Here is a 20,141-nt window from a genome sequence, read left to right as displayed (position 1 = left end):
ATTTTTCCTCCATTGCAGAGGGCACGGGCGGCATGGATGGTGCAGTGGTTAGAACTGCCGCCTCACAGCAAGGAGGTCCTGGGTTCGAATCCCCATCGGCCGGGGCCTCTCTGTGTGGAGTTTGCATGTTCTCCCCGTGCTTGCGTGGGTTTCCTCTGGGTACTCCGGTTTCCTCCCACAGTCCAAAGACATGCAGGTTAGACTGATTGGAGAGTCTAAATTGCCCATAGGTATGAGTGTGTGAGTGAATGGTGTGTGAGTGAATGGTGTGTATGTGTCCTGTGATGGACTGGCGACCTTTCCAGGGTGTATTTCTGCCTTTGCCCAATGTATGCTGGGATAGGCTCCAGCGACCCTGCTCAGGGTAAGCGGGTTTGGATAATGAATGAATGTAGAGGGCACTGTTTTGTCAGATAATTTAAATAAAACTACAGCACAGTAAGATATACATACAGGATTGACCTTTCCTGTCAATGTAATGTATTTATGTGATATAAGAGGTTCATATATCAGGGCCATGGATGAGATCAGGGGAAAGAGAGACACTTTATTTTCACCTGTAGACACACACACACTCACACAATCTCCATTATTGCATTCTGACACGGCACAAATACTCATTACTGCAAACAAGGTGAGGCCACATTAAACTCCTTAAATCAGTCACAGAGCAGGGAAATGTTTCAGGCATGACTACGTTTTAGAAAAAACCTTGAAGGATTACTGTATCTCAAATTTTAAATGTGCCCACCTTTAGGTCTCAATGGGTTTAACCTATACTGCATAAAAACAACAAACTCAGGCAACCTAATCATATTTTCAGTTTAATATTTAAGTTTGTGCATATGATGTCATAGCCAAAACAGGAACAGCAAAAAGATTGATTCTATTTTCCCTTTACCAATTTATGTTTTTATCATGGTTTTATAATTTTGGGTTCTGAACCGGCTTAACATCTTGAGCTCTCTTATCGGTGCACAGTAAAGCCAGAAAGACACATCCAACGCGGGTTAGGACTGAAGAAAAGACTAAAATAGAGATGAAAGATGTTTTTTTCACGATGGTGACAATATGCCATTTGCACAGGGCTGTGTAAAGACATCCTCAGACAGTGGTGGTGAGTCAGAAGGTGAGAAGACAGGGGATTAAAGGGTTTAGTTCCATGGGCACTCAAATAACAAATTAGCCAACAGAATGTATGTGAAATGCACTGAATACAGACAGAAAACAGTTCAAATATAACACCGCAACAAAATCAAAACATGTCCTTAAGATACAAGCTTATCAACAAAGTCCTAATGAAGTCCTTTGTTTCTTTTACGGGTCAGAAATCATCAGCTGTCCATGGATGATAAAATGAGCTGAGTTACTCAGTGATGTGAACTCCAGCGGTCAGTCGCGGAAGAATCCATGCAAACACAGAGCAGTGTTCTGCTCAGCCATCAGGAGAGCCAACGTCACGGCAAGACAACATCCCAATTTACGGACTGCAGGCCACCATATTTCAAATGTGTGGCGTTGTGCAATGAAGTTAAAGTTCCAGCACAGAGATTAAGGGAGCAGCTCCACCCTCAGAATCTCTATGGTGGTTGTTCGGGTGGTGGGTGAGGGGGGCGGCGTGGAGTCACTGTGTGTCCCCTCTACAGGTCCTGCAAGGCAGAGCCTCCCGCTGATCCCGCGGGGTCCCCCCTGGTGGACCCCGAGCTCTGTCCCTTCTGCGCCAGGTAGTCCTTGTAGCTGTGCGTGAGCAGGGTGTAGAGCAGGGGGTTGACGCAGCTGTTCCCGTACGTGAGGCAGGTGACGAAGAAGTTGACGTAGGTGTGGGCGGCCGGGGACAGGGAGCGGAGCGAGTCCGGGGAGAAGAGTCGGACCAGCTGCCAGGCCCAGAACGGCAGGAAGCAGGCCCAGTAGGCCACGATGATGCAGAAGATCATGGTCACCACCCTCTGTTTCAGCCCCCGACGCCGGACCGTTCTCCCGCCGCCCCCCAGGCTGGCCTGCGCCTGCCAGTAGCGCTGGGCCAGCCCCGCGTACAACCCCACCATCACCAGGCCCGGGCACAGCACGCTGCTGCAGAACAGCACCGTCAGGTAGGCCTTGAAGGCCTCCAGGGTCCAGGTGGGGAAGCACATGCGCTTGCTCAGGCCGGCCGCGTTGGGCCTGCTCTCCCTCAGCCGGATCATCACCATCATGGGCAGGGTGAGCAGCAGGGCCAGGGCCCAGATGCCCAGGGCCGCCAGCCTGCGGCCGCGGGCGGAGGACCGGCGGGCGCGGAAGGGCGTGGCCACGGCCCGGTACCTCTCCAGGCTCATGGCGCTGAGGATGAAGATGCTGGCGTGCATGGTCAGCAGGTCCAGGCTGAGCAGCAGCCGGCAGCCCGTCTCCCCGAACAGCCAGTCCTGGGCCAGGTAGGTGCACACCACGAAGGGGATGGTGGAGAGGTAGAGCAGGTCAGCCAGCGCCAGGTTGAGGATGTAAACGTACATGGAGCCGGTCCTACGCATGGCCGCCGTCCTGGTGATGAGCAGGGTGTAGACGTTCCCCGCCACGCCCAGCACGCACATGGTCAGCAGCGTGCCTCCGAGCAGCGAGGTCACCCACACGCCGCTCCCAGCGCCCGCCGTCGCCGGCGGAGACGAGGAGTTGGAGGACTGGTTCATGCCGGGCCCGGTTCCGGCGTTTCGGGTGTTCTTTTATTGAAGCGGGTCGAACGATTTCAGTCGCTGGTGTGGGAAACACCGGCCCACGCCGGGTCAATCTGAGCTAAGTCTTTTCAAACCTCGCAGAAATCTTTGCCATCAATTAAGTACTTCAGAGATAGTACTGTGGAGTAACTATCTTCAGTCGCACATTACAGAGAGATCAACACTTAACTTCTGAAAAGCTAACAAGCTATTTAAGCCCATGATTTGATATTCGAGTTCACGGTTACACCGTTGTTTATGGAAGAGAATTTAAAAGTGGGAGTTAGTTAGCAGCAGGGTGCAGGCGAAGTGGTCACAAACAGTTTCCTGTTTATTATGGCTGTCTCCTCAGTGATTCCCTCTGGCATGGCTGCTCTGGCATGGCTGCTATTCCACTTCCTAGAATCCCACCGACACGTCAAACAAGTTTATAAAATGGTTCCTAGACGGTCCAACATCAAGTCCTGTCAGACGCACACACGTCAGTATGGCAGGGGTGTCTGAAGAGAGACCTGGAAGAGTGTTCCATCCTTACCACGTTTCGTTTACCGTTTACTCCCCAGTCCCTCATCTGGTCTATGACCCCCCACCGCCCCCTCCCCCCTCCCCCCGCGCCCAAGCCCTGGCCGGGTCTTGCGGAAACGGTAGAACAGGGAGATGGAGGGCAGCCTGGAGGAGGATTTATCCCAGTCCCTCTCCGCCGAGCTCTCAGCGTCCGAGCGTCCAGCAGACCGACGGGCCGCCGGTCCCAGCTGCGGTCCCAGACTCCCCCCTCCAACTCGTGCTGTTCAGCCTCCTGTTCTCTTCCCCCCTGCGCTGCGTCCGGGTGGCTCTGCTTTTCAGGGTGTCTGGGAGCCACAGAGACTGCGCTGATGTGTCCGTCTCCCTGCCTCCCTCTTCCCCCCTGTGCTGCGTCCGGGTGGCTCTGCTTTTCGGGGTGTCTGGCAGCCACAGAGACTGCGCTGATGTGTCCGTCTCCCTGCCTCCCTCTTCCCCCCTGTGCTGCGTCCGGGTGGCTCTGCTTTTCGGGGTGTCTGGCAGCCACAGAGACTGCGCTGATGTGTCCGTCTCCCTGCCTCCCTCTTCCCCCTGCGCTGCGTCCGGGTGGCTCTGCTTTTTTGGGCGTCTGGGAGCGGCAGAGACGGCGCTGATGTGTCCGTCTCCCTGCCTCCCTCAGCCCTCTCCTTTCGCCCCTCTCACGTAGGTGCCACCCGACTTGACGCCCGGGATTTACGAGGCATTCGCCCAGGCCGCTCACTTTGTCTCCGAACACCCCGGTGCAGTTTTACACACCCTGACTAAGTGTTCATTTACTGTTCACCCCTCCCTCCCACTAACCTACAAATCAGCACACACGCACACACACACACAAATGCATTAGACACACATGGCCTTAAGCGCAAACTTTAAATCACACCCGTTTATATTTAAAGACGTGCTCACGCATAATCGCCCACAAATACGAATAGGCACAACCACCCCTTGCACAAACACACACACACACAGACACACACACATGCCCCCGCATTCATACACAGACACACTCCAACACAGCCAAGCACATGCGTAGGACTTGTGAAAACGTGCTGTGCTAGAGGGAGGCTGGCAGTTTGCTGAGACAGGATCAGGGATGTGCAGTCAGCAGGGTTCAGTCCACTCTGTTCTCCTGACCTGCGCTCACACCTGTGATCCATGCCAAAGAGCAGCCATGGTACTGCAGAATACTGTAAGTCAGACACAGCTCTCACAGACCAATACCTGTAACCCCAATAATGCTTTCACAAGTCACTAAAAGAGGACATGGTTGGAGGAGAGAATGAGAAAGGTTCTAACTGACAAAAAATACTGTCGAAAAGTATGGAAAAATGCTACATTTAAAAGGTCATATCTGTTTGGACCCTCACTCAATATCTCAAACCACTCAGAACGCAGATAGAACCTTCTAATTTGCAGCTCACAAGGGATTAATTCATGGAACACTATCTTTAAAAAAAGACAAAATTGGAGAAGTATGAATTTATTGATTTATTACTAACAATACAATCAAAGATTATTCTCAGGTATTATGTTCTTATGAAATTCAGCCAGGTTTCATCATTGTTTAAGAGTGCATGCAGGTTCCTGTGAATCATAAAACTACTATATAAGACAGTTTCTTTTTAATATTCTTTAATTGACTCATGTATAAAATATTAATAACAACAATAATAATCATCATGACCATAATCATCATCATCATCACTAGTTCTGCCAGCAGGTGTCAGTGTTATCAGGGAAAACATATTCCTGTCTGACCATTGTTTTATCCTCAACAGAAAGTTCTGAAAAAGTTTGACACAGACCCAAATCAGATTTTTATGGGTTGGCACAGAAACCACCATATGCTCAGTGAGACTTGCAAAAACATTCAATGAACATCAATTATAAAAACAAAAGAAACTAAAACCAAAAAACTTAGTGTATACGTTTTGACAGGCATTGTCATACATGTTTAAACATTATTCCCCCTGTGTCCATGTTTCAATAGCCTGGGCCTGGACTGGCTGGTTATGGTCTCTCCCTCACACAGCTCCATTCTGACTGAGGGGCTCATACTGCTATCAAAGTTAATCACCCTCTCTTGTGATGAAAAAAAATCTTGTAACATTTGGTATTATGCCCTGCACTTTAATTTCAAAAGTTGTCCTTTCCTTTAATCAGCAAAGGGGCTGACAATAAAACCACAAAACAAGTTTGAATGGTTCAACTGTTTGTAAATGTTTGTATAAACTGATGCACCATGGGAGATGTAGCCAAGGCTCAATCAGAATCTCCAACCTACCCAGAACCTGTGTTGCCTGAGTAGTGTTCTTCTGCTGTGAGTCAGAGGCTGCTGTGATTGGACGGTCTCTCGCCTGCCAGGGACGAAGGCTAGTGAGGAAGACCAGTTTGCTACTGAAGGGTTTACCGGTGCTGGAGAAGTGTAGACAATGTTGTAGTGTTCATGTCCATCAGTGTTTGTGCCTTAACAGAGCCTCCACTGCAAAAACAAGCATTGCGGTTTTATTAGTAAAACTTATGCACTTTACAACACACACACACACGCACACACATATATATGCATTTTACAACACACCCGTGCACGCACACGCAAACACACACACACACACACACACACACACACACACACACACACACACACACACAGTGTGAGCGTAAGACGATCACACATAAAGACATGTCTGAACTGTACTCACTGGAGTACTCCTGCGGGGTCATCGTAGTGCTGATGACGACGTTGAAGTGATTCAGCCAATCCTGCTGCTCGCCCTCGGACTCGCAGGTGAACAGGAAGCTGCGGTCCGGCGTCACTATGGTGATGCCGTGCTGCCACGCCCCATTGCAGTGGGTGCCCTGGGGCAGGCCGGGACCCACGCTGTAGCCATGGTCCCTGTGGCCCAGGAACACCTCGCCCTTGGCAAAGGCATCCTGCGTAAAGTGTGCAGAAGCACAGTGAGAAAGGAGAGCCTATCCAGACCTGGGTCAAATACGTCATTGCGTTGGATTAAAATACTTTTCTGTGCTCGGCTGGTCTTGAGCCAACCGAGAGCACCGGCCATGGGGGCTTTCACTTTTTTGAGATTATTTGATAGGTTCCAATACACCAGACAAGCTCAAGAAAGTTTGGAAAAGTATTTGAATCCAAAACAATGATATATATGACCCAGGTCTGCCACTATCACACTCTCGCCAGAAGACAGTGAAAGAGACACACATAGGAGTGATATTGACTGGAATGTATTCTGAGGGCGTGTTAAGTAAAGTCTCCACGTAAAGAGGGTTCAAGCCCTCCCCCCCCCCCCCCTCTGTGTTTGAAATGAAACTCACAACATGCCCACTCGGCAAATGGCTCATCCAATTATCAGTGTACTTTTTACATGTCTTTTTCTGACTGGGGCCGAAATGGCAGACGTGTTTAATCGAGCGCAGACCGCAATCTGCTTGCTGCGAGCAACGCATAATTAAAATTTAAAATGTATAATTAATATCCCACTGTTGCCTGCTTCATTTCTTTATTTATTTTTTATTTATTTATTTTTTTAAGTTAGCTCATGATGGGAGCTGAGGGAACATGGCAGGAATCATGTTCTGCTGTGTAATCATCAACTTTTACCTGCCCCTTCTTCTGCACACACACACACACACACATTAAAGCTCCATAAAAACCAACAACTGGCCATTGCGTTACACTGCATTAGGACAAAAGAAGTACTAACATGACAACGTTTGCCTATTGTAATGGAAAAAACATTTTACTTATCAGCAAACAGGTCACATCATATTCTACCACCAGCATTTATTTAGCCTAACAGAGTTACTTTGCATGGTTACTGTGTAATTTATTATTATTATGATTATTATTATTATTATTATTATGAATACTACTAATAACAACTACTACTACTACTACTACTACTACTAATAATAATAATAATAATAATAATAATAATGCATGCCACATTTTAAATTAAGTAGTCTGAAGGAGACATAAGCTCTCACATTGGGCCCCACAAAACATAGTTTCTCAAATTTTGAAGGCCCCCATCAGTCAAAGGCCTTGGAATCTTAACTCCCTCCCCCCAATGGTGCCTTAGATCACCAGTGCCAGAGCACCTGCCATACAGTACCATTGGGTCTTTGAAGTACATGAGCCGCCGGTGGTCCAAGGTGAACCATCGCTTCTTAAAGCCTTCCGTTTGCTGTCAGAGAGAGGCAGACAGGCAATGCTGCTATTACACAAAATATTTTCATTAAAAATAGTCCAGTATGAATACAGTGCATAATGGTAGTTCTTCACTAACTACACCTAATAAAATCACCTTGGGTCTCTAAGGGTTAAGCACTACAGTGCTCAGGTACATGGAAGAATAGCCAGTAAAGGGCAAGACCTTCCCCTCTGACAGTTCCAAACATAACATAACATCTGCTAATCAAGCTCACCCAGAAGAACTGCCAGTAGTTCACTTTGTTAATCCCTTTAATTAATTTAAAAGCCTCATTCAAATCACCCCTAAGTCTAATTTTGCTGAGCTTGAAGAGATTAAGCTTCTGAAGTCTTTCCTCATATCTTTTATCTTTTACACATGGAATCAATCTGGTTGCCCTTCTTTGAACCTTTTATAGTGCCTCTATATCTTTCTTGTAGCACAGTCCCCAGAAATGCACACAATACCGTACGTGTGGTCTGACAAGAGGCATTGTATAAGGTGAGTATAACCTCCTTTGATTTATGTGTGTGTGCAAGCACCGGCTTTACTATGATGAGACTGAATGTTCCAAAACATAAGCAGCTCTATCTGTTGAAGAAACAGTGCTTCTGGAATTCCAAAACTGGAAATACGAAAGGAGGCCATTATTCCCCTGCCTTTATTTAGCTCATGATATCTCTGTACACACTCTTTTGCATTTCTCTACAGGTGGAGTGCCTGCCTGTCTTTGAAGATACATATTCTTCCCCAACTCCATTTCTCCACTTTCTGAATGACATGCAGGAATTAAGCCACTTGCTGAGTGACAAGCACATTGTTCTGAGTGGCGCGGTTCCACAGACGTCTACAGAAACAAACCGGCCTGCAATGTGAGGACTCCTTTCCTCAGGAACAAAGCCGTCAATTATCATTTCTGAAAAATACAACACCAAACCAGTATGTTTCCCTCAACATCAGTCTATGTGCGATTTCATTGACTTGAGCTGAAAAAAGGACAAGTATCATTGCATTATGAGACAACAGCACTAATGAGGGCTTTAACAACGCTGCAACTGCAGGAGGAAGTTGTGTCAGACTCTTCACTGTGACTCAGCAGTAGCGGTAATTCTATCTTTCAAGCACACACGGCTGCGTGCTTCCTTTGTCAGTGGGGGAAGAGAATTTTAATAAAAAAATGAATGTATACGCTGTCAGTGCTAAAGGAACAATAGGACTGTTGATGCGTGGAGCATTGGCACACAGCTTCCTCAACAGTCATACTGTGGTTTCTGGAAGGCGTCAGTGCCAAAGTACAGAATACTCTGTGCTCTTGACCCAGCAGGCCATGTATTGACCACATCAGCCAATCAGTAAACTGTGATGGACAGTCTCATTTCAGAGACTACAACAGAAAAACAGCCTCATTGTACAACAGGCTGGCACTTACCCTAGGCCCTGTCTTCTCCATGTAACCCTCCTTCAAAAAGTTCCTGGTCAGTTTTGGTTTCAGCTGTGGGACAGAGGAAATAAACTTCACTTAGATACGTACTGCTAAAAAAAGCTTCCACATCTAATTAAGATAATAGTGCTATTCCAATCAAACAATCAAACAAAACAAACCCTCTTTGCACTGTAATGAAGGAACTCATGGAGAAGGGGCAAGTACCTCAGCTGCATTACAACACTAGATTTTATTTTATTATATTATTACTGTAAATATCACCTTTGTTTATGATACATTTGATAGTTTTAGGCTAATCCCAGGAGTCTACTATGCAGATGTAACAAACTTGGAAGCAGATGGAGCAGGCCAGAAGAAGACAGGGGGCTCATCCCAATTGCTTATTTTTCCCCTATTTTTTATTTCCCTTGCTCGTTTTTCTACTCCTTGCTCCGCCCATTGGGAGAGTCGAGAAAAAGTGTCTAGAAAAAGAAGTGAAGACAGGGAAAATCGATAAAAAGGCAAATGGAATGCCCTTGCTCCTTCAAAGGTCAATTCGGTGCCACATCAGACATGGAAGATGCGTGGCAGATGGGGAGAGGTGGACCCACAGATCGATCATTTATAGGTCACGCTTTCCTAAAAAATACTTCCGCTCAGCAAGATCGGGAGTTCCTGACTTTTGCTTCTAGCCCCTAAATAGAACACTTAACGGGTTGGAAGATGGCAGACCTCAATCGATTTCTGGGTCAAGAGCAAAGAAAAGAAAAGAAAAAATACGCAATTGGAATGAGCACAGTGTGTAGAATGAGGTATAGGGCAGTGGAGATGGAGAGGTTGCGTTCCTGCCTTTAGGGAAGACATGACTAACCTCTACATCAGTCGCCCCTGGGAAAGCCACTTTCAGGTAGTGGAACTGAACGGCCCGGATGGAGTTGAACCAGTCCACGATTTCCTGTTGGAGAGGGGGGAAATGGTAATTAGGTGTGGTGAAGGGATAAGCGTGAGAGAGGTTAACCCCATTGCAAAAAAAGGATGTCTTATCAAGCGTTTTACTTATTTAATGAGACTTAAAATACTCTTTTCCCTTTCAGCTCCAAAGGCATGTATATTCTTCTATTTTAAGTTACGTTTTGCTTGCCAAATTAAGTTGTCTTGTCCCATTGGCAAATCTTGAAATGAGTCAAACTGTCTCACCTTGCTGGCAGCCTTATTTAGCAATAAAGTAATAGAAATACTATTTTAAGTCAAAATTCTTGTCCCTGCTTCTTCAAGCCATACAGCAGTACCTTGCCACTCTCGTGGTACAGGAAGATGTTGCGGGTGGAGTAGTCCTTCAGGTAGGTGATCTGAAGACCGTTTGGGTTTCCAATCTTTTCTGGCTGGAAGCTGGCATTTATGGTGTCCACCTTAATGACCGCTTTGGGCTCCTTGGCCTGACAGGGTGGAACAGGACAGGGTGGAACAGGGCAGGGTGGAAAAGGGCAGGGTGGAACAGGACCCGGCTGTAAAATCCAGCTTGACCAGCTTGAAAATTGAGCTGGTCATGCTGGTCATAAAGCTGGTCTAGCTAGGTATGAGCTGATCAAACAGCATGGCCAAGTTTGTCATAAAGCTGGTGTAGCTGGGTATGAGCTGGTCAACCAGCTACCAGCTGTTTCAAAACATGAAAAAAGCTGTGTTGGTAGCTTTTCTGAGCTGGTTGTTTCAAAACGTAACTTGAGCTGCTCAAACCCCGTCAAGCTGGGAGGTTGTCTGAACTGGTCAACCATCTACCAGCTGTTTCAAAACATAGTTGTTGTTTTTTTCAGCAGGAGAGATGAGCAAACAGCAGTGTATAGAATTAGTCTGAAAGGCCAATCATGATCATCTGGTAGGTTGTGACTGACAGAAGCCAATTCAGCTGCATCAATATGGTAAACTAATACATGAAAATGATTCCCAAATATGAGTCCTTTGAAAATAAGCGTTGAGAAAATTGGCAACATTGGTTGAAGCCCCATCCAATATTGGCAGCCAGTGTGCGTGAGACGAAGGGATTTGCTTGCCATTAATTGGTGGCAGCCCTCTAAAGAAATGAGTTTATTAGAATTCCAGGAGTTTCACTTTTATAGGCTTATGTAGTCAAAACTGAACAACAGCTAAAAACCCAAGTTTTGCTTTAACTGTATAATCAGGAATTACTGAGCAATTCCCTCTCCTACAAGTAAATTATATTCCATGGTTATGGGATTCAGGCATTACACACACGTAAACAGTTACTTGATGCAATTATTACAGGGAATTACTACAGGGATTTAAATGAGTGGTTTCATCTTACAGATGAAATGTGCTGGGAGTTTCGGTCAGCACTTAAAGGTCTAGTCTGAACACGTTCAGTGGTTGCATTTCTCTGGAGTCCTGGTATTTTGTGGGGCCTGCTTACTGCTCACAAAGTATTCTGGTTCTCGTTCATGTTTTTACATTAGGAAGAAATGAGGACGTTTCATTTTACCATTTTGCTTTGGATCGCGCTAACAATTCAGCAACACAATCTATGTATCAAACGTGGGCATTAGTGAAGAATAAACTGCAGTAAATGTTGGGTATAGTTTATGACTCCTGCGCTTATCAGGCCGTCCTGCCAATGACTGTGTTCCCACACGTCGCACGCAGCGGCGCGTTAGCGGGGACATGGGCGTGGTGCAGCCGCTCCTCAGACTCACGTCGTACTTGGTGAAGTACTTGAGCGTGCCCTCCCGCTCCATGAGAACGAACCTCCGGCTGAGGAACTGCCCGTTGTCCCGGCCTCTCTTCATCAGAATACCGTCCCTCTCCCCTGCAGGAGCGCAGCGACACGCGGTCAGACCGAGACGCGGTGCAGCGACGGCGCACACAACACCCTCACCAAAACCAGGCGCTAGCCGCATATACTGAACAGACACTTTAATAATACACCATCATACTCAAGCCTAACTATTGTAAGCAACCATGTTGTATAAAACTACACCATTAAACACAATCAGTGTTTCGTTCAAAAGAGGCCAATGTACTAACAATGTGCTAACTCTGTGAAAAGCACTCTTTCTTTTTCACTAGCACTGCGACATTGAGCCGCATATCACACACACTGACACACACACACACACATACACATTAAAGTGGACTTAGAGAGAAGTCTAAGTCTTCTCTGAGGACATGGTATATATCATGAGAAACTGACACAGCAGATGGGTGGCGGGGCTGAAGCCTTTGTACTGTACTCACCTTCCTCATAGGTCAGCTTCTTCCCAGGGTCCACAAACTCTTTGCGTTCATACTTGGCTCTGATCCACTGCTCTCTTAGCACCCTGAACAGACATAGCAGCAACACACGCTCATTAATTCAAACCCGAACCGCGTCGGTTTCCATGGCGTTGCGAGGTGATGTATTGTGCGGTGGCTTTGGCGGTCGGGCGATTGGAGGGGGGCAACGAGTGACTGGGCCACTGAGAGAGCCATTAGCATCGGCTAAGTGCGGCCCGCTGCTACTATTTACAGCCTTCCCTTCCCCTTCCCAGTCGGACTGACGAAGGTCAAGTGGAGCAATCATCCGGCTCCGTTCCCCTCGGAGCGGGCATTTGCCGCGGGAGAGCCGCCAGAAAGCGGCACGCAGCCCGCGCGGCGGCGGTTCCCGTGCCGACGCTGATGAGAATTAATGGTTACTGATTACAGAGGGACGGCTTTGCTTTGCAATTTTCATTAGGAGAGCCAGGCAGCCTATTGATCTGCGAGAAGGCCACTCTCGTACTTTAATGCCGGCAGGGAAAAGAAGATGAAGATGAAGAGGATTACTGAGGCCTGAAATAAAGTTCTGAAGTTTTGGGTGCCAGTCAGGATCAATATAATCTCATTTAATGAGGTTTTGGGGTGGCGAACAAGCAGATCTGAAACATGGGTACTCTGGCACGGTGGGGTGTGTTTAACACATCATTGTGAATACAACTGAAGCCTAGTGGCTAAGGTACATGACTGGACCCCAGTAGGTTGATGGTTTAAGCCTCGGTGTAGCAACTGTAAGATCCATACAGCTGTTCAGCCCTTGAAAAAAGCCCTTAACCCCGCATTGCTCCGGGGGGATTGTCCCTTGCTTAGTCTAATCAACTGCAAGTAGCTTTGAATCAAATCGTCAGCCAAATTATGAATTTATTTTTATTTAAAGTGTGTGGATGGGCTCCATGGTCTCATATCAAAATACATAAGGTTCTACCTGCCCGTGGTTGACCAATCAGGAGTATCCGTACTATTTGCATACCCTCCACCAACTGAGCAAGCAGAACTCGAGACCAGGGAGTGGAGCAGCAGCCAACAAGGAAACACCTTTCAAAGGGAAGAAGGGGGGTCACGGTGAAAGAGACAATTTTAAATTCTAAACTGAGAAAAAAAAAAAAGCAAAAATCATGGTAAAAACTACTTTAAAAAGCATACAATTGAAGGCTTTTATTCTCCTGCTCCAAATTCAGGTCACAGGCTGTGGGGAACTGCAGCAGTGTGAGACAAGGGGAAATCTGCTGTGCTGCTCATTAGCAGTACAGGTAGGGTGTGTACCTGTAAACCAGTTCAAAGTCCAGGCTACAGAAGACTCAAGTTTTAGAGCTGCTCTCTCTCTCTCTCTCTCTCTCTTTCTCTCTCTCTCACACATGTGCACATGAACACACACACACACACACACACACACAAACACACACCACTTGGCTGCTGGGAAAACTTTGAACCTTTTTGTTGTTCCAACCACAGTTCTACGTGCAGATCTCAACATGGCATCTGATTCAGGGCATGGGAAGGTCTTCGGTGGTGGTGACAACACAGGGCTCAGTTTATTCTACAAATGAGCCTTGAAGTAATGCATCCATTACTGCTCAGTGATATACAGATAGCATTGATATTTTTTTAACATGATAAAATACTGGTTTTATTTATATGTATGTACATACACCCACACACTACAGGAAGTTGTACGTATTGCCACATAGTAGCTGGTCACTGGAGGCCATAACTAGAGCTGAAAATAGACTCACTGGCAGTCCTTGTGGTTGGGCTTGTAGTAGTATATAGGAACTGCTGCCTCATACTTTGCTTTCATCACTTCGTTCCCATTCTCCGCCATGAACTGAAAGATGAACATGCAAAGAAAAGCTGTGTTTTAGGAAAAAGACAACAGGCAGCACCCCAACACCGTAAGGTGTAATTTCTGGCTTACAAGCGTACGATAACAGCCACTATAATTACTGTGGTCACACAAATTGCAAACACACTGTAGTGCTGACTGACGGATCTGGATGATAACCAGACATGGGCATGGGAGGAGGTGTTGAGGACAAACACCAACCCAACTTGAGGCTCAGACGTGCGATAGCAACTTGTTGCTGCTAGCAGCGTTTTGAGGAGGCCACACCTATAGACAAAGTGATTCTACAACAGAGACAGAGCTATTCATTGTTTTGGGCCCCTCTGGAGTTTCAGTTGGAATTTGAACTTGATTTTGCGCTTGGCCATGCTCACCTGCACCTCAGAGTTCTCCCAACGCGATAGGCTGAGGGACTTGACCTTGCCAAGGTCTGGAAGGTTCCGGTGAATTCCGGAGCAACCCAAACAGATGAACACTCCCAGTGAACACGAGCCCCATTCTGGGTCTGAAAAATAAAAATGAGCAGAGATATAAGATGGTCGATAGATGGACGGACAGACGGACAGATAGAAAAAGTAAGTGATAACAGACGTAGAGAAGATGACATCTATGACTACTGATGGATTTGTAGCAGGGGTACCAGTGTGCACTTTTAATTATTGTACTTTATTACACCTATTATTCATGTGATTATCTAATCAGCCAGCAGTGCAATGCATACAGTCATGTAGACACGGGTCAGCTTCAGGTAATGCTCACATCAACCATCAGAATGGGGAAAAATATGATCTAAGCCAATTTTGACCATGGAATGATTGTTGGTGGCAGACAGGGTGGTTTGAGTATCTCAGAAACTGCTGATCTCCTGGGATTTTCACAGACATTAATCTCTAGAGTTTGCAAAGAATGGTGCAAAAAAAACAAAAAAACATTAAGCAGTAGTTCTGCAGGCAGAAACGCCTTGTTAATGAGAGACGTCAGAGGAGAAAGCTGGTCAAAGCTGACAGGAATGCAACAGTGGTATGCAGAAGAGCATCTCTGAACACACAACACATCATATGCTACAGCAGTAGAAGTCTAAAAAATAAGTCTGATAAATACCCAATAAAGTGCTCGGTGAGTATATATTTCAATGGAAATGGGCACTGTGCAGTCTCTTCTCTCTGCGGTTTGAAGTGAGTAGCAGAACAAAAGGAGCGACCTGAATTGTGTAGCAGGCAGCCGCGAATAGCTTCACTTTACCAATTTCACAGGGAGAGGCAGAGAGGACGACTGAGGCCCAACACTTGAGGATGAAATAACTTCACACACGGTTTTAGGGCTCAGGGCTCAACCGAAAACATAGCTAATGATACCTTCCCCTACTATACTGTATGTCTATGACACAGAAAGTGAAAAACTGGACGTTGGTAAAAGGTAGTGGTGCTAAACAACAACAAGATATGCAAGGGGTATGCATCTGGAGAATTATACACTTCTAAAGGATTCCTGCTGCAATATACCTCAGTGGTTTTAAATTTTAAATTGGAGACAGCTGCCAAAAACATCTTAGTCAATGAGCTGGCTTTCATGTCACTGCCACAGGGAAAGACATTAGACAGCAATTCAAAACTATTCAAATCATTTGGGATGTTCCTACATATATGATGATGTGTCTCAGCTTTCCTAGTACAAAAGCTGTTGTTAATTTTGATTGTCTGGTCAGTTTCCCCCTGTCACTAACGCTGATGGAGGGATCCATGGCAACCAGTCAACATGATAACGGTGTTCTCTGGTCCCTTTTGAACAGACACAAAGAACAGCTGGGGATTCTACCAGCGGGATTTCGAGTCCCATTCAGTAACACATTGATGGTGTCATATCCACTCAGACACACATAACACAACGATGCGTCACATTCACCCAGACACCAATAACGCGACCTTCACTCAGACATCAAAAACAAAACAGTGTCACATTAACTACTGAAGCCCTTGGCAACATGGAGAGTTAAGAGTTGGATTAGATGCCAAGTAATGCTGACACCTGCCTCAGGCAAATTTCTTTAGTCGGTGTGCTGCTGTCCACAGCGATGTACAGTACACATGCGACTGCTTGATCAATGTGACTGTGTATGATATGTTCTCTTGTGTCTGTCTGTGTGTGTGTGTATGTATGTGTGTACGTGTGTGAGTGTGTGTGCGTGTGTGTGTATGTATGTGTGTGCGTGTAAATATGTGTGTGTGTGGGTGCGCACGTGTATGTATGTGTGGGTGTGTACATATGTGTGTGTGTGTGTGTGTGTTTGTGTATGACTTTATCTGCAGGATTCTTAACATGGCTGAAGCTGGCAGGCAAGACAAGTCACTATATGTGACTAGTCACCAGCCATGGAAACGAATCTTACTCCAGGGGTGATAGTGCCATTCACATGCTAATGAATGTGCATGTGTGTGTGCAAGTGTGACTATGGGAAGTGTGTGTGTGTGTGTGTTAGATGTGAGTGCGTGTGTGAGAGAGTGTGACTGCGGGAGCTGCGTGCGATTGTGTGTATGTGTGTGTGTGTGTGTGTGCGTGCATGTGCATGCAGGTGCGTCTGTGGGAACTGTGTGTGTCTGTGTGTGTGTGTGTGACAGTGGAAACAGTATTAGTGTTATTTGTACTCATGTAAGATCTGAATGCAGGTCATCAGAGTGTCAGCACTGCTGTTTACACACTGCCTTCCAGACAGTTTCATATCCTCTTTGTGCACACACATATTCATAACGCCGACACAAAAAAAATGGCTGGCTGACTGTTCACGTGATTCTGGCGTGTACTTCCGTGTGTGCATGCATGTGCACCCATGTGCGTATGTGGCAGAGAGAAACACACTTGTATTTATAGCAGCTAAACATGTCTGCACCTGCACAACTACACAGACACGGAAGCAGACGTCTCTTCCCGGTTCAGTGGAGTTCCCGTGTCTGCGGTGAAATCAGTGTTGATACGACCAGACTCAGAAACCACTCTCTCTCTCTTACCTACTCACGTGAGGTCATTAACCTATTGGTCCGCATTTAACCAGAGGTACAGAATCTGGAGCATATTGCTGGGGTAGTCTTTGAACATCCCAAATAGCCTGAGGTTAGCCAATCAGGAACAGGGTTTTGTTCAGGTCACGCATTCTGGCCGACTGCAAGAGATGGAATGTGGAGAGCTTTTTTTTTTTTTATATTTTGAAATATGACTCCTCTCCGTGGCCCGAGTGATATTCGTGCCTGTTACGGGTTACACAACTAAATATTCACCCACCAATGTCTAAATCTAATTTGCAGATAGATTTTCATCGATGCCAAAACTTTAACTCCATACTTCTCAGCTGAAGCCAAAGGTGCCTACAGCATTAGCATTTAGCTTTGTGACATAAAAAGGCATTGAAATTGCACTGAAACTTAAATACTTTAAGCGACTTAAGGAATGGGTTGAAGCTTGCAAGGCTGCCCTTCAGGTGGTGTACCAGTGGATTAAGTGCCCTTGATCCAGATACATGTGAAATACTTCAGTAAAAAAGTAAAAATGATTTAATGTTGTGTAAATAACTATAGACAAGGACAAAGTTATCCTGGCAGTAAGAAAAAAAGGCTCCAGAACTGAAAATTTGACTAAAGCAGATTTCTGAACTGATGTCACCTAAATCAATGTTATACTAAAATACTAAATCAGACGATGTGTACAGTATATAAATGCTGAGCACATGGCACTTTTTGTCAGATGTATGGTAATTTCTAAGATATCCATAGGCCTATGTCTACAGTTGGGGGTTTCCGCTCAGTCATTTCAGCTGAGTCTTTCGACAGTGAAATACTGACAAATATCCGCTAACGTATAATGACCTCTGCTCATTACGTGCTTGACGCTATAATTGGACAAAGACGTTGGTCCACAGTTTAAATTGCATATCCTCAATAGTTGTTTATTTACACACATCCAAAATGTCCAGATTGATTAATATTCCACTTATTTGTACAGTTAACTACTGATTACAGTTACTTCCCGTGATGGAACCAACCCAGCTAACAGCTATAATTTCTAGTAGTTTATTAACAAGATATGGGTAATTAAACTAAACTCACCCTCAGCTGACCCAAACTCAGTAACCTCCAAACCAATGTAACCGTTTATGCTCTAGCGATGTTTAAACATGGATGTGCTTTTATTTATTTGTTGATTAATAGTTGTATGTATTTATTTGCCTGTTTATTTTTTCATGTATTTATTTTGTGGTCCTCAAATTGGTTAAACATTAACGAACAGGTGTGTTCATTACTGTCGCCGCGTGTATTACCGTATATCTCAGATACGTTACATTACTGTACGTTCTCATCGTATTCGAGCTAGACTGCACTGCTCTGAAAGAGGTATGCTTCCTGCCTGTCCTGGCACGTTTGGTCCCTCGCCTGTGAGTTTTCCCGAACTAAGGAGGCTAGGTAAGAAAAAGTTATTCAACTTACCAGCTGCCCCGCAGTCTGCGCAGGCGTGGTTACCTGGCTTCTGAAGGATTTCTTTCAAAGCACGAACTGCCCTTTCGTTCTCACCCGTCATTTGTATCACTAGGTTAGTCCGTTTTTTGTGAAAACGCACATCAAGTGAAATTCCTCACGATCGTCTTTAGTGTCGACCTCGCTCCCCTCGGCCTCGCTGATAGGATAAATTGTCTCTCCCAGCAGGTCCACACAGGTAGATAAATCTGAATGAAGTATGAGAAGCTGCAACTCTTCCCAATTGCCCACACTTTACTCCTTTCGATTTCGTAGCGAGGGGCTTGCGTTTCGCTGCTAAGTCTATCGGAAAAAGCCCCCTTCCCTTCAGCTTCTGACGTTGACGATTGGGAAGACAGTCACATAATAAAAAACTGTAATGAGTGGCCACGCATGCACCGCCTCCCTGATCTCCGTTTCTAGAGGGTGTTTTTTTTTTTTTTTTTAAGATAAGCACTCGGAAGTCAGGGGCTGGTGTTGTTCAAACTTGCTGTTCCGCATATTTCTGCATGGCTGAAAAGCCAGGCACGGCCCAGCCAGCGGCCCATCCCTTTTATAGATATGAGAGCTTTTGCCCTTTTGCTTTAATTCTGTAGATAATAATAATTTGGCTATTTCATTGCTGCATCATAACGTAGGATACTTATAGGCTATTCACTTCACAAAGGCAGTTTTTACATGCCTAATTGTTAACATTTAATACAGTCATTGCACACAATGTGATGGCTCCAAGTTAATGCTTATAAGATAGTCTACGTTTTCTGTTCATAGGCTGTACATACTTTTGGGAATGCAGTCTGTGAAATAATAATGCATACCTGGAGTGTCAACTGTGCGTCTTTCAGCTATATGCTGCAGTTCCTTCTATTTTAACGCTAGGTGTCAGTAAAACACCGATTAAGACACTATTAAATTGGTCCCAACGTCACGTGGAAATTTACCAAGCGAAAAATGTGTTGAGTGTGTTCACACTGTTTGCTCATAGCATGTTATAGTATTACCAATGTAGCAATTACCTCTCCCGTAGCAAAACATTCCTATTTTACACAATGAGTTTGAATACAATTAAGGCCTATTAAGCTGACATGGGGGTTAAAGAAACAAACCATAAACAAATTTGTAAAGATCTGAACTATAAAGCTTTTAGCTTTACTAAGTGGGCCGCCATTGCCTTCTTGGCAGTGCTCACAGTATGCCATGCACAAACAAACAAAACGTCTAACAACTACAGGGATTACAAACTGGGATCACAAACAGAGACTTTGCTTTCTGTTTTCCCTGACAATGATGGGTGCGCCAGCATTTGTTATTGTAGCCTACAAACATCAGGTCCTACAAACACCAGGTAGGGGAGACAGATAGAGCTTATTTAGCACTTGGTGGAGTAAGCAGAATGTTGTATGCCTACTACATTGTGTTACGTTCAGAGAACTTGTCAGTCCTCAACCGCAATGTTTTTTTGCGTGCGTCCAAGAGCCACATTGTGAAATGACAGCTCATTGCCCAGAATCCATCTTTGCTGTTGTTGTTTTTTTCTCATAGCAAGAAACCCCCTCTAGCCTTGCCACGTTATGGCTATCTAGCGGCTATTGCGCAGCAGTGGTTGGCTAATTGCATGGCCAGTTATCGATGCATTGGGAAGGG

At 45.6% G+C, this 20,141-nt stretch overlaps 2 protein-coding genes across 2 annotated transcripts; both read right to left on the bottom strand.

Annotated features, from left to right (window-relative positions):
- Nucleotides 1–1,640: 1,640 nt before the first annotated feature.
- On the bottom strand, nt 1,641–2,660 carry uts2r4 (urotensin-2 receptor 4). The gene has a single exon (XM_061233086.1). It carries the CDS (start codon nt 2,658–2,660, stop codon nt 1,641–1,643), a length of 1,020 nt encoding a protein of 339 aa, XP_061089070.1.
- Nucleotides 2,661–4,685: 2,025 nt separating this feature from the next.
- Nucleotides 4,686–18,934, bottom strand: zgc:92360 (uncharacterized protein LOC436988 homolog). The gene is made up of 11 exons (XM_061232315.1): nt 18,471–18,934; nt 14,373–14,503; nt 13,889–13,980; nt 12,099–12,181; nt 11,558–11,670; nt 10,142–10,288; nt 9,724–9,807; nt 8,859–8,921; nt 7,352–7,423; nt 5,921–6,152; nt 4,686–5,703 (listed from the first exon to the last, which is right to left on the bottom strand). The coding sequence occupies exons 1-11, from the start codon at nt 18,559–18,561 to the stop codon at nt 5,675–5,677; spliced, it is 1,137 nt and encodes a 378-aa protein (XP_061088299.1). The 5' UTR covers nt 18,562–18,934; the 3' UTR covers nt 4,686–5,674.
- Between the last annotated feature and the right edge of the window lie 1,207 nt (nt 18,935–20,141).

The sequence above is a fragment of the Conger conger genome, chromosome 2 (assembly GCF_963514075.1).
Source record: "Conger conger chromosome 2, fConCon1.1, whole genome shotgun sequence".
Classification (NCBI taxonomy): domain Eukaryota; kingdom Metazoa; phylum Chordata; class Actinopteri; order Anguilliformes; family Congridae; genus Conger; species Conger conger.
The sequence above is the reverse complement of the archived record's forward strand: the minus strand, read 5'-3'. Positions and strand labels throughout refer to the sequence as shown.

Bases quoted from the DNA above. Each gene is read 5' to 3' on its own strand.
- uts2r4 (XM_061233086.1), bottom strand. From the start codon at position 2,660: ATGAACCAGTCCTCCAACTCCTCGTCTCCGCCGGCGACGGCGGGCGCT.
- zgc:92360 (XM_061232315.1), bottom strand. From the start codon at position 18,561: ATGACGGGTGAGAACGAAAGGGCAGTTCGTGCTTTGAAAGAAATCCTT. The intron at 7,424-8,858 runs GTAAGTGCCAGC...TCTCTCTGACAG, and splicing joins TGGAGAAGACAGGGCCTAGG to CAAACGGAAGGCTTTAAGAA. The intron at 5,704-5,920 runs GTGAGTACAGTT...TTGTTTTTGCAG, and splicing joins GACCCCGCAGGAGTACTCCA to TGGAGGCTCTGTTAAGGCAC.